Consider the following 17427-nt stretch of genomic DNA (forward strand, 5'->3'; position numbering starts at 1 on the left):
CTTTGTGATTGCTAAGGTATTCTGGGTGATTACCAGGGGTTGCTATGTGGTTACTAATTCATTCAGAATGTTTTTAGTGTTCTCTGTGGTTGCTTTGGTGTTCTGGGTGGTTGATAGGATATTCTGGGTGATTGCCAGGGTGTTGCTATGTGGTTACTGATGTATTCAGAATGTTTTTAGTATTTTTTGTGGTTGCTATGGTGTTCTGCGTGGTTACTGCGATGCTATGTAGTTGCTAAGGTCTTATGAGTGACTTTTAAAGGGTTAGTTCACCCAAAAATGAAAATTAGCCCATAAATTACTCACCCTCAAGTCATTATGGATGGGTGCATTTTAATTAAGTGCTTTTGGACTGATGCGTGCAACACCCGCTGAGTGCCATGAAACAGCTTGAAAGATCAAAGACCATTTTTAATATAACTCCGACTGGATTCGTCTGAAAGAAGAAAGTCATATACACCTAGAATGACTTGAGGGTGAGTAATTTATGGGCTAATTTTCATTTTTGGGTGAACTAACCCTTTAATGCACTATGTGGCTGCAAGAGTGTTCTATGTGGTTGCTAGGTCATTACAGGTTGGTTGCTAGGCTAATCTTACTGGGTTCTGCTAGGAAATTTGTTAAGGTATTATTCATAGTGTTTTAAAGTGTTGCTATGATGTTCTGGGTGGTTCCCAGGGTATTGCTATGCAGTTACTAAAGTATTAAGGCTTTTCTAGTGTTCCTTGTGGTTGCTAGAGTGTTTTGGGTGGTTACCACTGTGTTGCTATGCAGTTGCTAAGGTCTTCTAAGTGATTTTTAATGCACTTCTATGTGGCTGTGAGATTGTTCTATCTGGTTGCTAGGGCGTTGCTGGGTGGTTTCCACGGGGATCTTACAGGGTTCTGCTAACAAATTTCTTAAGGTATTATTATGTTTTCAAAGTTCAATTCAAGTTTATTTGTATAGCGCTTTTCACGATATAAATCATTGCAAAGCAGCTTTACAGAAAATTAAAATTTCTACATTACATTTAGTAGTAGCTTATCAGTGCTATGCAGTTGCCATGGTGTTCTGCAATGTAGTTGCTACAGTCTTAAGGGTGGTTTTTAATGAATTGTTATGTGGCAGCAAGATTGTTCTAGGTGGTTGCTAGAGCGTTGCTGGGTGGTTGCTAGGGTGGTCTTATAGGGTTCTGCTAAGAAACTTGTTAAGGTATTATTTATCATGCTTTTGAAGTGTTGCTATGCAGTTGCTATGGTGTTTTGGGTGGTTACCAATGCGTTGCTGTGCAGTTGCTAAGGTGATTTTTAATGCACATCTATGTGGCTGTGAGATTGTCCTATGTGGTTACTAGGGTGATAGGGTAAAGTATGTTTTACTTTAAGAGGATTTTTTTGAGTGTTGCTATGCAGTTGTTGGTTTCTAAGGTATTGTGGGTGGTTGCCAGGGCATTGCTATGCAATTACTAATGTTTTCAGAATGTTTTTAGTGTTCTAGGTGGTTGCTAGGATTTTCCAGAGTTTCACTAAGAAATTTGTTTAAGGTATTACTAAGAGTGTTTTTAGAGTGTTGCTATGGTGTTTTGGGTGGTTGCCAGGGTGTTGCTATGTGGTGGATGAGGTGTTCTGAATGTTTGTTCACTGTTTGTTTTTGTCTTAGCAAAATACAACTAAAAATACTGATATCTGTCTGTAAAAATAAAACCGAGTGCACTTTAAAAAAAAAATATATATATATATATATATATATATATTATTCCAATAGAAATGTGACTCCTTTTGACCAGTATCCCATGATCTTCTCTGGAGATTCATTCTGAGCCCCGTTTATTAAGCTCCTGAGAGGCTGGTGTGATCAGGGTGGTCTTTTGAGACGGAGCCAGAATGTTTCCTTTCTCTGGTGCCCTTCAGTTGAGAGAAAAAAAAACGCTTCACAGGCTGAACGAGCGCTGGGTGACGGTGTTATGCAATCCGCCGGTGCCCCACTGAAGCCTCACGCTCTCAGTGTTTTGTGAATGGGAGCAAGAGGGAGGTGCAGGGGGGACGAGTTGGACTTGGACCATCCAGGGCTGACTGACGGATTACACGAAACCAGAAAACCCCCACATTAAAGAGCAAAACCTGAGAATATACAGGAAACTTGACACTGCCGGCTGCCCTGCAACGTCCTAATGAAAGGTGAGTTTTCTCCTGCTATTTTATGCTCCTTCATGCATATTCAATGTAATGCATTCTTGTGTGTGCATGACTTTTTTTAGGTAAATGCAACTCTATAAATACATGTTTGTGTAGCTTTATCACTTTGATTCTAATGAAAACCAGTTTGTACTGTCACAAATATTATTTTCACCTTCAACACAATTTGACTTCTTTCCCTTTCTAAATAATTGTAAAGAAGAAAAAAAACATGCAAATGCTAGATTAATAACATCTTATTTAATGTGATTTAATGACAGTGTGGATCTGACTGCAGCATTACCATATACTATGACAGTTTTCTACATTTTAGAGTAAAAGTAAAGTCTACCAAAGACTCTAAACTAACACAAATGATAGCATAGGAAAGAAGTAATGAGCAAAACACGTGACACAAATAAAAACTCTTTTATATTTGAGCTTCTTGTTTGTCCAGATTCCAGCTTTGCTCATTCAACTCATGCTTTTAAATACTATTGAAGGACGAATATGTATGATGAGATTTGTCTACAATTATAATTAAAACCATTTGATCATAATGTTTTACGATCATGAGAAACAACTTTTGAAGATGACTAAAAAGAATAACCAATTGCCTGCAAAGCAACTTCATTCGTTCTAAATGTGCAATTAATTATTTTTGCTTTGTATAAAAAATGTGGTCAGAATGAATGCAACCTCCACGCATGAGGAATTGCAGTGCTTCATGCACATGTCACATGTGTGATATACAGTGTGTAGATGTTTTCAGCTATGCGGTTCGTTCCTCTGGGATTTTTCCACTAGCATGTTCAGATTCCCAAACACCATCGCAACGTGTTATTCTGCTTGTATGATTGAACAAGAAGCCACAAAGTCACAAAATAAACTCATTCATTTCAATTTGTCAATTGTTAATCAAAATCCTGACAGCTGCACCCATGAAATAAATCTTTGCGAATCAGTTCAATAGCTACGAATCCAAATAATGAGCTGCCAAGCTGAAGGTCCTAAGTGACACACGAGTGTGACTTATGCACGCTCCTCTGGAGTTTGGCCCCACATTGATTGTGCTGTAATATGTGGTTTTGGATTATTTGAGGATCTTTCTGCCTGGACGTTCCAGCTTTATGTGTCAGCAAGTTGAGAGATTTATTGAGCAGGCAGAGATTCTGGCAAACAGCAACTTTTGGCAAGATGCCATTTTTATTTGTCCTGCAAGTATCTACCTGCATTGAGAGCTTTTCTATTTCTGTCATTTCTCATCCTTCAAATCGTAATTTGCTGTCACAGATGGCCCATGTTAGTGCTCTTTGAAAGAGAGTTTGCTCTTTCATATCTAATGAGAATTTGAGAAATGTTTGAGTTCATATTAAGACACTTTTGATTGCAGGCTTATCTTGTTCAAATTTGAGCACAGTTCGAGACATTTTTGAGATCTCCTTGAAACCCTAGAGATGATATTAGGAGAAACATCTCCTAAGATGTAGGAGACTTCAGCTGGTCAGTTTGCTTCTACTTGGTGTCTGAAAGAAACAGTATTTTCTCATGGTATATTTGTTTGAGACATTTTTAGACATTTTTTTGGTATTTTTGAGAAAGCTGAGCACAGTTTGAGATATTTTAGATCTTTTTGAAGCTAGAGATGATATGTGTGAGATTAGGAGGGATTTTCCCTCAGGAGAAACATAATAATAAGCATAATAAGGAGATCTATGTGCAAATTCTTTTGGTATTTTTGAGAAATCTGAGAATTGTTTGAGACATTTTTGAGATCTCTTTTGAAACTTGGGAAATGATATGTGAGATTAACAGGGTTTCCTTTCTCGTGAGAAAAACATCTGAAAAACAGGAGATCTAAGGAGGTCAGTTTGCATCTCATTGGTGTCTAGGAGAAACAGCAGAGATATTGGAGACCTTTGTGGAATTCTTCTCTCCTTTGGAATCTCTGAGAAATCTGAGAACTGTTTGAGATATTTTTAGATCTCTCTTGTAACTCTAGAGATGATGAGCAGGGTTTTCCCCCCTTTTTTCCCCTTAGGAGAAACATCTGAGAAGCAGGAGAATTCAGCATGTCCGCTTGCATTCTGTTGTCTAGAAGAAACAGCTGAGATATTAAAGAGATATTTGTGCAGTTCCTCTTTTCTTTTTGTATCTTTGAGAAATCTAAGGCAGTTTAAGATCTCCTTTTGAAGCTCAGGATGTGATTTATATGAAGTTAGCAGAGTTTCTTTTCTCATGAGACACATCTGAGAGGCAGGAGACTTCAGCAGGTCAGTTTGCATCTCATTGGTGTCTAGGAGAAACAGCTGAGACATTAAAGAGATCCATATGCAGTTACTCTCTTCTCCTCGTTTGTGAGACATAATTTGGTATCTCTGATCAATCTGAGCAGAGTTTGAGACATTTTTTAGATCTATTTTGAAACTCAGGAAATTATATATGTGAGATCAGGAGGGTTTTTGTCCTCAGGAGAAACATCTAAGCAGGAGATCTCAGCAGGTCAGTTTGCGTCTCATTGGTGATTAGTAGATTAGCAGGGGTTTTTTTTTCCCTCAAAAGAAACATCTGAGAAGTTGGAGACTTAAGCAGGTCAGTTTGCATCTGACTGGTGTCTAGGAGAAACAGTTGTGATAATAAGGAGATCTATATGTAGTTCCTCTTTTCTTTTGGTATCTTTGAGAAATCTGAGGAATACAGTTTGAGACATTTTGAGATCTCCTTCGAAACTCCAGACATGATATGTGAGATTTTCTCAGGAGAAACTTCTGAGAAGCAGGGGACTTTAGCTACTCCATTTGCTCTCCATTTAAGCTCATATGTTTTATTAAAGGGGTCATATGATGTTGCTAAAAAGAATATTATTTTTGTTCTGGAACAGTGTTGTAAATACAACTTAACCACTGATTTCTAGTCGTGTCCTCTTTTGAAAGACCAAACAATGTATTTTCGCTTTCGCAGCGAAACACACAGTGTCTTCACAACATGGCCGTGGCGGCAGCAACAATAAAGTTACGCCTTCTTTCTTTGCGTGAACATTTGGAGTGGTTGACTCTTAACTTTTATAAAGAATATCTCTTTGGGTTTGAGACTTTAGTCTTTGCAAACTATCTTTTTTTCTAGTGAGAACAGTCTGAGAAGCAGAAGACTCAAGTAGAAAATATCTTTGGTGACATGGATAAATAATTGAGATACTAAAGAGATCCACAGTTTTTTTTTCTAGCATAATTACCTGACTTTTAAATGAGTTTGGTATCATAGGCAAATCGTAGCACAGATTGAGATGCTTTTGAGATCCATTCTGAAAGACTTGAGATCACACAAAGAGCACATTCTGAGAAGCAGAAACTCCATTTGCTCTCCATCTAATATTACTGTTGTCTGGGAGAAACAACTGAGATGATAATAATGAGATCTCTTTTGTGATTTTTCATTCCTGCGGGCAAACAGCACACAGAAGCTCAGCTCTATAGGTCTTACGTATGATCTCATCTCTGGCCTTGTGAAAACTGCAGTAAACTGTGATCAAACCGCCTCGCTCTGAGGTCATCTTCCAAACAAATGGCCTTCAAACCCAGAAGTCTGTTCTACCTCATGCTGCCAGCTCTTCATTCCTTCAGGTGTCTTGTTAATGCAAGAGTCTATTTTTACCAGCCTGGTAATGCTTTTCACTGACAACTGTGACAGTAGAGGCGCTGTGCTGTTTCTGCACAAGAGAAAGAGCACATTCTCAAGACCTCTGGCTCTGCGGGACATCCACTATGCTTGTTGTTTGAAACCTCAAGTATGTGGAACAGACGTCTGTCCCTCGAGGGACGGCGACAGGGAGACCTCTTAACCCTGGACCCATGGAGCCTTGAAGCAGGTTTTGACCCAACACCAGAGTTGTTTATGGTACAAAATTTAGTGAAAATTTGAAAAAATCAAACACTGAAATTAGGGCTGTGGAAAAAAAATCAATGCATCGCGAATCAAGAAATGATTCTGCATCCATTCTGAGATTTTCCAAATGCTTTGTGATTCTCTCAAATTTTTCGCTGCAGATGGGACTACATGCTTTAGAAACAGCCGTACTCTGCTTGCTTCCAGTTCCTTACACACACTTCAACCTAAAATAATCATTCATAAAGTTCGAAATGTTTAAAGTGAATTACAAGGGTGTTCACAGTGAGCTGTGTTTACATTAATCTTGTGTCATTCTGAGCCCAGGTGTAATTGCATGACTCAGCCGGACACACAAGCTCTTTTCTTCATGAGCATTTGAGTGTGAAGTTAAAAACTAGATTACAGCACCATCGGCTGTTAAAAACTAAGCTCAGAATTGATTTCAGAGTGAATCGCAATGCATTCAGAATCAATCCATGAATCGCGAATGCATCAATTTATCATCACAGCCCTAACTGAAATGTATTTACAACAAAAATAATAATAAGTCCCTTGTTTTCTTAAAAAAAAAAATGCAAAAATTAAGGTTATAGGAAGTCATTGGCCGGGTTTCCATCCAAAGCTGCGAATTTAACTTGTGTGCAAAATTGCAATGTCGCATAAAACATTTGCAAATAAGCACAGTTTCCATCCAACAAATCGTCACTTCCTGATAAACTGGATATTATGTGCCACCGCTGCTATCCGCCATCTTGTCCGACAGCTCCTAGAAAAGCTACGGAGCCCCGCACATGACATGCAAAAAAAAATAATAAATTGTGCGCACAATTTACTAATTTGTTCCCTCGATGTACTAAATCATGCACACAATTACTATTTTGTTCCCTCGATTTGCTAAATCGTGCGCACAATTTACTAATTAATTCTCTCGATTTAGAAATCATGTGCACGATTTAGCAAATCAAGGGAATGAATTAGTAAATCGTGCGCACAATTTATAAATCGAGGGAACGAATTAGTTTAGCCTACTATTTTTTTCCTGCATGCCATGTGCGGGGCTCCGTAGAAATCCATGTTAAAACAGGGTAAAAAAGATTGACTTAATTGAAACTTTTCAATAGAACTAAATATAAAAGTGTGCGCAGGGTTAAGCTGTGCTGTTGTTGGCTGCCACAGTAACGGCAATAAGCTGAGGAATTTCTTTAAAGTACTTGTTTTGCGTACCAGAAAATCTGTCATGTCCGACGCTGTATGCTTGGCTTGCAGCACTTAAGTAAAAATACTGAGTGTTAAATAATAAAATAATATGTTCAAACGTGTGCTCTTATCATTCTGTGGACAAAATTCTGTGAACTTCGCACCAATCGGGAGCTTTATATGCATATGTGCGCTCATCTGTCTTCAATGCAGCTAACCTCGGGTCGCTTCATGTCATCTTCCCACTCATTAAACTATGACAGATCCCTGCAAAAAGACGGTCATTGCAACACCGTAAAGTGATGAAACTAGGACGCCATGTGCTATGTGCTGGACGTTGCTATTAAACCATTTTCATAGGTTTCAAGTTATATTGTCGACTCGGAAAATATGTAAATGTGACTAGAAACACCAGAGACCGGAAATGTAAAGCACCGGACCAGTCGGGCGAGACTACCGTGTTCAGAAAAAGGTGGTTAGATTGTGTTTTATTAAAGGGGTTACATGATGCGATTTCAATTTTTCCTTTCTCTTTGGAGTGTTACAAGCTCTTGGTGCATAAAGAAGATCTGTAAAGTTGTAAAGACTAAAGTCTCAAATCCAAAGAGATATCCTCTTTATAAAAGTTAAGAGTCAACCACGCCTACCTAAAACGGCTCGTTCTAACACGCACAAAATAATGTTCTTTTTAGCAACATCATATGACCCCTTTAACGTCTACCCCAACCCTAAACAATAATGAAAAAACAGTAATTGTTGTACAGTGTTACAAAAATTACGCTATTGATGTGCGCATGCCCAGTAGCCGCTGCTGTATTCCTTCTATCCTTAACCACAAATCAGACAGGACAGTAGATTAACTTCGGTGGACTTAAACTTGAAAAATGGTGTGTTCCGCGGTTGAAATAAAATGCTTTCTGATGTTTATTCATGTTTATTTTGTGCTTTAAGTACATTTGAAAAGACGATCGGTTCACGTGTGTGCTGCTTGAACTGAGGCACTACAGCGATCTGTCACGACATATTAAAGAGCCACAAAACAGTATTTATTGTTCGAATTTCTTCAAAAATGACAAAATTTGAAAGCTGAGAGTCCTGAGACCTTTTTTCATATCAGAAGTAACCTGCTCTGTCTTGTCTGTCGGCACGTTGTCCGTTTTCTCTTTACTCTGCGATGTATTTTTCACTGCGTGAGAACATGATTTGTAGTGTGAGAGCGGCATTGTTTGTCGGGGATAGCAACAGTAACAAAGGGTGGGTGGGTCTTTGCGAAAGGTCAATTATACAGAAATACTTTGACGATAGAGTTTGCTCAGGCATTTAAGAATGGCCATAAAAATATTTCAGATGCTGTAGATGCGGCAAATAAGTTTCCATGTCCCATTATTCGCATTAACCCTTTTTCGCACAAGTCTAAAACCACCTCAAGCGAGCATAAAACTTTTTTTCTCTCTAAATTTGGCATTTCCATCACTTGTTTCTGATGCGATACTTCAAAATGCTCATTAAAAAAGGGTGTTGGAAACATAGCTATTGAGGCGATTAACTCTTTCCCTGCCATTGACTAAATTTTCTGGCTTTCCGTGTTTTCACTGTTTTACGGTAGGAGGCGCTATTACACTTTTTCTGAAAGAGTACTGAATCTCCGGATTGAAACATGGTGAAGAAGAAGCAGAAACAAGTGATCGCATATGTAAGCAGATGCATATGAAAAATAACTCGATCATCAAGCATTAAACAGCATGTAAATAAAAAATGCTGGCGGCGACTGGCAACTTTAAAGGGGTCATATGATGCGATTTCATTTTTTCCTTTCTCTTTAGAGTGTTACAAGCTCTTGGTGCATAAAGAAGATCTGTAAAGTTGCAAAGACTAAAGTCTCAAATCCAAAGACCGCTGAAAGCACAGATGAGTCCGACCCGTTAATTCAAGCTGACAGAAATGAACAGTGAGTGAGTCTTCTGTTTCGCACACAGAGAGAGTCCTTTCCCACAATGCTAGTGTGATCTGTCACTATCATGGCATACAGCAGACAGGATGTCGTCACCAGTATTGCACTAGAACAGGGACGGCTCACAAAGAAATGAGTTCTGTCATCATTTCGTCATTACTAACCCTCAAGTCAAACACGTATGAAAAAAGGTCAAAATTTCAGCAAAAATGTACAGTCCTGAATGCCTATTTTTTATAGTTTGTTGCTATGCAGTTGCTAGGGTGTTGCTATGTGGATGCTAAGGTGAGTGTTTTAACATGTTGCTATGCAGTTGTTAGGGTGTTGCTATGTGGTAGCTAACTTGTCTTGAGTGATTTTTAACATGCTGCTATGTAGATTTTTGAAGCATTCAACAGTAAGTGTTGCTACGCAGTTGCTATTTGGTTGCTAAGTTTTTAATATGATGCTATATAACATTTTGCTATGCAGTTGTAAAAGCATTTTAAGTGTTTTATTGCATATTGCTATGCAGTTGCTAGGACGTTGCTATGTGGTTGCTAAAATATTCTGAGTGTTAACATATTGCTATATAGTTGCAAAAGCAGTCAGTGTGTTTTTAGAGAGTTGCAATGCAGTTGCTAGGGCATTGCTATGTAGTTGCTAAGGAGTCCTGAGTGTTTTTAACATGTTGCTATGCAGTTGCTAGGGCGTTGCTATGTGGTTGCTAAGGTAGCCTGAGTGTTAACATATTGCTATACTGTTGCAAAAGCAGACATTGTGTTTTTGAGTGTTGCTATGCAGTTGCTAGGGCATTGCAGTGTGGTTGCTAAAGAGTCCTGAGTGTCTTTAACATGTTGCTATGCAGTGGCAAAAGCATTCTAGAGTAAGTGTTTTGTGGCATGGGTGCTATGCAGATGCTAGGGCATTGCTATGTGGTTGCTAAGGATTCCTGAGTGTTTTTTAACATGTTGCTATGCAGTTGTTAGGGCCTTGCTATGTTGGTTGTTAAGGATTCCTGAGTGTTTTTAACATGTTGCTATGCAGTTGCAAAAGCATTCCAGTAAGTTTTTGTGTGTGTATGTGTTGCTAGGGCGTTGCTATTTGGTTGCTAAAGACTTCTGAGTGTGTTTTAACATGTTGCTATGCAGTTGGTAGAACATTGTTGTGTGGTTGCTAAGGTATTTTGAGTTTTTTAACATATTGCTTTGCAGTTGCTAGGATGTTGCTGTATGGTTACTAAGGATACCTGAATGTTATTTAACATGTTGCTATGCAGTTCTTTTTTTTCTTTTTTGCTAGAGCATTGCTATGTGGTTGCTGAGGAGTGCAGTGTTTTTAAACATGTTGCTATGCAAATGCAAAAGCATTCTATGTGTTTTTATTGTGTTGCAATGCAGTTGCTAGGGCATTATAGTGTTCCAAGTGTTATTTAACATGGTGATATGTGGTTGCAAAAGCAAGTGTTTTTTGTTGTGTGTGTGTGTGTGTGTGTGTTGCTATGCCGTTGCTAAGGTGCTCAGAGAGCTTTTTTTTTTTTTTTGCATGTTTCTATGTGGTTGTTATGGTATTTTGATAAGATGAAACTAAGATGTTCCATGTGTTTTTTTAAGTTTAGTGAAGTACATCAACCCTTTATATCCCTGTGAGTTTTTCACATGCTGTTTTTGCCATCTGTTTTGTAATAAATCATAACAGATCAGTTGCTGTGTGGCTTCTGAATGCAACGGTTACAAACGTCATGACAAAACATGCAATAATATGGCATGAATTGAGTAGGTCCACCGCATTCACACAAACATACAGTCTTCTGCTGGCTTTTGTGCTCAAACTGGTTTACGAACTGCATTTATGAAAGGATCTGGTCTGAATGGGTGTGTCCAGGTTTCATATCTTCACGTTTTACGAGAAAAAAAAACGTTCTGTTTCAATGTGAATGAAAACACTTTGTTTCTCTAGCTGTCTTTTGATTGGGAGACCTTCATTTAAAAGATTTAATTAAATTAATTACACAGTATATTGATTAATTAACCAAAATAACCACATAGGATTCAGTGAGTGATACTATTGACTGAACAGCAGTCATCAGATTCATCTTTTGTTTTCAAACAGGAGAGAAAGAGATTACGACCAAGATGGACCCGTCTAACGGGCTGAACCGGCCGCTGGAGATTGTCCCGCACACGGAGGTGAAGATGAAGGACAGAGGACAGTGGAGCAACAAGCTGGAGTTTGTCCTGTCGGTGGCCGGAGAGATCATTGGACTGGGAAACGTGTGGCGCTTCCCGTATCTCTGCTACAAGAACGGTGGAGGTGAGAAGATGCAGAAGTACCATGATACATACCGTGGTACTGACCATTGTACATGTCCAAAACATGATATTACTATGATACCATGTTCAAAAAGCCATGTTATACCATGGTACATCTCCTAAAAAACATGGTATTACAATGGTAAATCACAGTTTAACATAATATTACCATGAACGTCCATAAACCTCAATTACAAAAATGCACCAAAAAGTACCATAGTGCTACCATGGTATTTTGGACATGTACCATGGTATTCTGGAAAATGAATTGGTACATGAACTGGTACCATGGTATATATTAAAGTAACATTGTAATATCATTTGATGCCATTACTGTCCCATGATACTTGGCCCAAGAAAACATGGTATAACTGTAACGTGCAAAAAACATGTATTTTACCATGTTACATATCAGAAAACTAAGTATTATCATGGTACATTTCCAAATGCATGAGATTACCATGATGCATGTGCAAAATATGGTATTAACATGCTACTTGTCTAAAAAAAACAAGGTTTTATCATGATACATGTACAAAAATGGGGTATGACCATGGTGCATGTTCAAAAAATATAATATTAGCATGGTACATGAACAAAAGCATGGCATTACCATGGTACATGTCTCAACAATACGGTATTGAACGGTATTGCATACCACGGTATTACCAGAATAAATGTCCAAAAAACATGCATATGTCCAAAAATCACAGTATTAGTATGGTACATGCTCAAAAATATGCAATTCCTTAGTTTATGTTAATATATGTGTGTGTGTGTGTGTGTGTGTGTGTATGGTATTACCATGGTACATGTAAAAAAAAAAAAACAAGGTTTTATCATGGTGCATGTCCAAAAAATATAATATTACTATAATACATGTACAACAGCATGGCTTTGCCATGGTACATGTCCCAAAAATATGGTATTACCAGATCCTTAAACCAGGCGCTATTTGCGCTGCTCTTGGTAGATTACGCTGGTCATTATAGAAATGATCTGGCTGTGTCGGTGTTCTTTAATGTGCGCATTGTTAGTAAATCACCCGCAGAATTTCCCCCTCCCATCCTTTTATGGAATTGCGCTCTAACACTAATTTGCCCTGTTTAGTAAATCTGGCCCTAAATGTCCAAAAAACAAAGTATTGGTATGGTACAAGCCCAAAAATAGACAATTTCCTTAGTTTATGTAAAAAAAAATGGCATTACCATGGTACGTCCAAAAAGAAAAAAAGTGTGATCATGGAACATGTCCAAATGCACGGGATTATCATGGTACATATGCAAAATATGGTATTTCCATGGTACATATCTAAAAAACAAGGTTTTATTATGGTACATGTACAAAAACATGGCATGACCATGGTGCATGTCCAAAAATAGGGTATTACGTCTAGAAAAACCCAAAGTATTATCATGGTACATGTTCATAATATTACCATGATACGTGTACAAAAGCATGACATTATCATGGTACATATCCCGACAATATGGTATTACCAGAGTAAATGTCCAAAAAAATGGTATATGTCCAAAAAAAAAACTAAGTATGATCATGGTACATGTCCAAACAGGTTTAATCAGTTAAAGTGTTGTTAAAAGGTTGGTCTCAGCAGTGCATGTGGGGTAACATGCCTCCGTCAGCACACTACACTACCACAGGTAAACCAGCGCGTCAACATCAGTCCAGTGCTAGTGCAGCACAAAGAGCAGACTCATTAACACACGGCTAGTTAACATCCCTGCGGGGGAAAGAGCAGAGAGAGAATGCGGGACGTGTCTGGACACTTTCCCTCACGGAGGGCTGCGCTCGAGTTCATTCAGATCCAGAGCTGGCTGTGATCTGGTTTTTAATGTAAAATAGTTTAGAGCAGGGGTTTCCAAACGATTAGATGCCAAATATGATCATCCTCATGCGAGGGACCCCCCCATTTAAACATTTAAAAAGCAATTATATATTTTCATATATAAAGACCCAATTAACACTGTAAAAAATTATATTATAAATATGTGTAAAATGTCATTTGTAAAATATTTAAATTCTGTCATTAGATCAAGTTATTGTTAGATCCATTATTTATTTAAATCAATTTTTAATTTATTTTAGTACATATATTTATTTTAATACATTTATTATTGATTTACTTTCATTCACTTATGAAATGTATTCATTTATTATTTATCTTTTTAATCAAATTTTTTTGTTTGATCTTGTTTTTCTGTGGTTACATTACAACAGGAATGTTTTTTTTCTACTCACAATTGTACTGTTAATGTGTTATTTATTTTAAACAGTTTATCAATGCATCATTCATTTAAATCAATTATTTATTTATTTACATATTTTTATTAGTCAATTATTTGTAATTACACTTACTAATGAATTTATTTAGTTTTTTAATCAAATATATCAATTTAATTCTTTATTTGTTTTAGTCCATTTTTATTTATTTTGATCTTATTTTAGTGTAATCAAATGTATTTTTTTATATAGTTATTATTTTAATCTTATTTTATTTTTTTAAACATTGTTTTTCTCTAAATATTTCCACATAGCCCCCTAGCACTCCCTTGTGGCCCCCAGTTTGTAAACCCTTGGTTAGAGGATCCAACTGGGCAGCGAAAGTTGAGGATTTGATAAGGATCGCCACAGATACCGAATGTGTTTAGCGTTTGCCAGGTGTTTGTGAAACTGACCCATTGATCCAGCAATTGGCCTTATGAAAGCGTTACCAGTTCAGAAGGTGAAAGGTCACAGCTGTTGTTTGATCAACCCGTAGCGTGTGTCCATACAGAGACGTTTGGGCCTTTGGAAACATTTCTTACGTTTGCTGAAGTCTGCAGCTTCTCAGATGTTGAAACAGACCTCAGTAATCTCACACATTTCTCCCCTAGAGTTTCAAACTGTGCTCAGATTGTCCTTCAGGAGAAACTGTATGATTTATGTCTTTATCCTCCTCCAGGTGCATTTTTCATCCCCTACCTGATCTTCCTCTTCACCTGCGGTATTCCCGTGTTTTTCCTGGAGATTTCTCTGGGTCAGTACACCAGCGAGGGAGGAATCACATGCTGGAGGAAGATCAGCCCGCTGTTTGAAGGTGAAGCAACAAGATGTTGGTTCCTTAGAGCTTTAAATGTGTAGCATGAGCAACTGCAAACCATTTCAGTATGACATGAGCAGTTTGTTTGTTATATAAATGCACAGGAACCATCTGTAGAGTAGAGAGGGTACAAAAATGATTTGTTCTTTAAAACAATAAAGGCATAAATCCCTCTTTTACTGCTAGATACACTGATTTTTCGAAGCTGTAAATAAAACAAAGATTGGTACATTTTACAAGAAAATACAATTTCAGTTTTTCTACTTCAAAATTTCGTGTTTAATTCAATGTTGCTATTATTAATTGTGAAATAATAACAGAAATTGTGATTTTTGACCTGTTCGGGTCTTTTCAATAAAAATCGTATACAACAATATTGTTTTGACATAATGTTTAATTAATATATATTTAATTTATTTATAAAATAATCTGAATACCCCAAAATGTTATATTTGGCGAAATCAGTGTTATTTTAATATTGTTTATATACTGTTATAGTATTTATGAATATTTTGAAATTGCTTTCATTTTTATATTTTCAATTTTCAATCAAACTTTCGTTATGTGCTTTTGTCATTTTTATTAGGTGGACACTTTTTAATATTTCTATATAGCTTTAATTTATTTGTATTCATTTGTATTTATTTTTTTGGTACTTGTGATACTTAAACTTATTGATTTTGGTTAGTTGCCAAGGCAACATGTCTAATTTTCATTTTTTTTTAAAGTTTTAAGATTAGTTAAACATTTTTAGTTAAAACGTTACAATTTTTGTTCTAACATTTGTTATGGTATTTTAGTTTTACCGAATTTCCATTTAAAAATTTTTTTTAGTTTACAAGTACAACAGACTTCTGTTCTGTAAAACCGAACAGTGAAATTAATTAAATGAAACGAGTTAACTTCACTCAAATAATAATGAACTAAATGATGAAATTTATTAAATTATTAAATTACTAAGAGTAAAACGGGTAATGATAACCACTTAACTTTATGTTTAAAACACATTTTAACCAAATAATAATGAAAGTTCATTGGACTTAATTGAAATAAGTTCTCTAAATTTAAAATGTTGTTGTAGTAAGGTGCACTTAAAATGATTGCGTTTTCTAGTTCCCAGCATGCTTTGCATCAGACAACAAGGAAAATAAATGTAGAAATTAAGTGTTATTTTGTGTACCTTTTTGTTCTGACAGTGTATGATTTCTATTAACATTACAGAATAGAACATGATCTATATTATCTTTCAACATTCAATTTAAATAAATGCAATTGTACAAACTATGTAGGCTACGATTTCAATTTGTTTGTTGTGAAATAACTCAAACATGTTTTTTTTCTGTCCTCTGATAAGCATTGTTCAGGGCTGCTGTTCCCAAAAGCAGCGAGGCTTGGCTTGGCTTGGCTCCTATGGCTCTCAGCCCCGCCCCACTTGTCATAAAAATTTTTAAGCTCTACTAACTTAAAAAAATTGAGTTCGTTTACTCAAATATTTTGAGGCAATAAGTTTCCTCAAATGTTCTGAGTATTCTTAACTTACCAGGTTTTACAGTGTATTTATAAATGAATGAATGAATGAATGGATAAATAAATAAAATTGTGGTAATCATGAAGTGACGTCATTTGGACCTTTTCTACAGCCTGATGGGAAGTGAAATATAGGATGTCATTCCATTTTCTCAGTTTTGACACAAGCTGTGTTGTTATTGGGTCTGTCTTTAACTGCAGGTATCGGTTACGCCACTCAGGTCATCGTGGCTCTGCTCAACTTCTACTATATAATAGTTTTGGCCTGGGGAATATTTTACCTGTCCTTCTCCTTCTCCTGGAACCTGCCGTGGGCCTCCTGCAACAACACCTGGAACACAGGTGAGGTTAACGTCAATTCAGTCCACAAACCTGTAGCTTTATGAGGTTAGTTTAAAGATCTCTTCTGCATTATCATTGGTGCATGAGGCTCAATAGTTTTGACTGTATATATAATCCAGAGATTCCTGTTGTTTTTCAGATGCCTGCGTGGAATTCCAAAGACGAAATGAATCCATTGACCAAAGTTACCTTGAAAACGCAACATCGCCCGTAATTGAGTTTTGGGAGTAAGTTTCACTATATCTTCCTGTCAGTTTTCTGCATTTTTGTTGCTCGAAATAAACCTACAAGCTTCTTTAACTTTTAGTTCAAGATAAATCAAGCATAAACCTCAATTGAAAAGCAACATATCTGACCTCTCGAAGATAAAACCCTACGTTTATGCCACATTATCCTGAAAGGTCTCCAACTAACCAAGTGCACGTGGTTTGAAGAAGGCTGCAGCTGATGTGTCATTTCTGTCTCTCTGTAGACGCAGAGTTTTGCGGATCTCGTCTGGGATTGAGGAGATGGGAACGCTGCACTGGGATCTGGTCCTCTGTCTGTTGTTGGCCTGGGTTCTCTGCTATTTCTGCATCTGGAAAGGCGTCAAATCCACCGGCAAGGTACGTGAGTTTAAGACCTGTTGATTTCGTTCTAGTTTGTTCATTTGAATTTTTCAGCAGACTTTCAAAAAGTGTTTCAAAAAAATGCACTATTTTTGTTAACAAAATGACAAATTTGCATTTAGTAGTGATCATGCAAATGCTATAATTAATATAAATGAAAAAATATTTTAATTAATTAGAATTATTTTATAATATTATAATTTTCACATTTGTGACCCTGGACCACAAAACCAGTCATAAGGGTCATTTTTTTATTATTGAGATTTATACACCATCTGAAAGCTGAATAAATAAGCTTTCCATTGATATGTGGTTTGTTAGGATAGGACAATATTTGGCTGAGATACAACTATTTGAAAATCTGGAATCT

General features: G+C 36.9%; 1 protein-coding gene across 1 annotated transcript in view; it reads left to right on the forward strand.

Annotated features, from left to right (window-relative positions):
- The first annotated feature begins 2063 nt into the window (after positions 1-2063).
- LOC107732343 (sodium- and chloride-dependent GABA transporter 2-like) overlaps positions 2064-17427 on the forward strand; it is a 24754-nt gene continuing 9390 nt past the window's right edge. The window contains exons 1-6 of the mRNA XM_016543638.1: positions 2064-2159; positions 11281-11481; positions 14443-14577; positions 16309-16449; positions 16589-16676; positions 16922-17054. Coding sequence (XP_016399124.1) covers positions 2153-2159; positions 11281-11481; positions 14443-14577; positions 16309-16449; positions 16589-16676; positions 16922-17054 — 705 coding nt within the window. The 5' untranslated portion in view covers positions 2064-2152. The remainder of the gene's footprint in view (positions 2160-11280; positions 11482-14442; positions 14578-16308; positions 16450-16588; positions 16677-16921; positions 17055-17427) is intronic.

Source organism: Sinocyclocheilus rhinocerous, unplaced genomic scaffold (assembly GCF_001515625.1).
Source record: "Sinocyclocheilus rhinocerous isolate Xijiao unplaced genomic scaffold, SAMN03320098_v1.1 scaffold2958, whole genome shotgun sequence".
NCBI lineage: Eukaryota > Metazoa > Chordata > Actinopteri > Cypriniformes > Cyprinidae > Sinocyclocheilus > Sinocyclocheilus rhinocerous.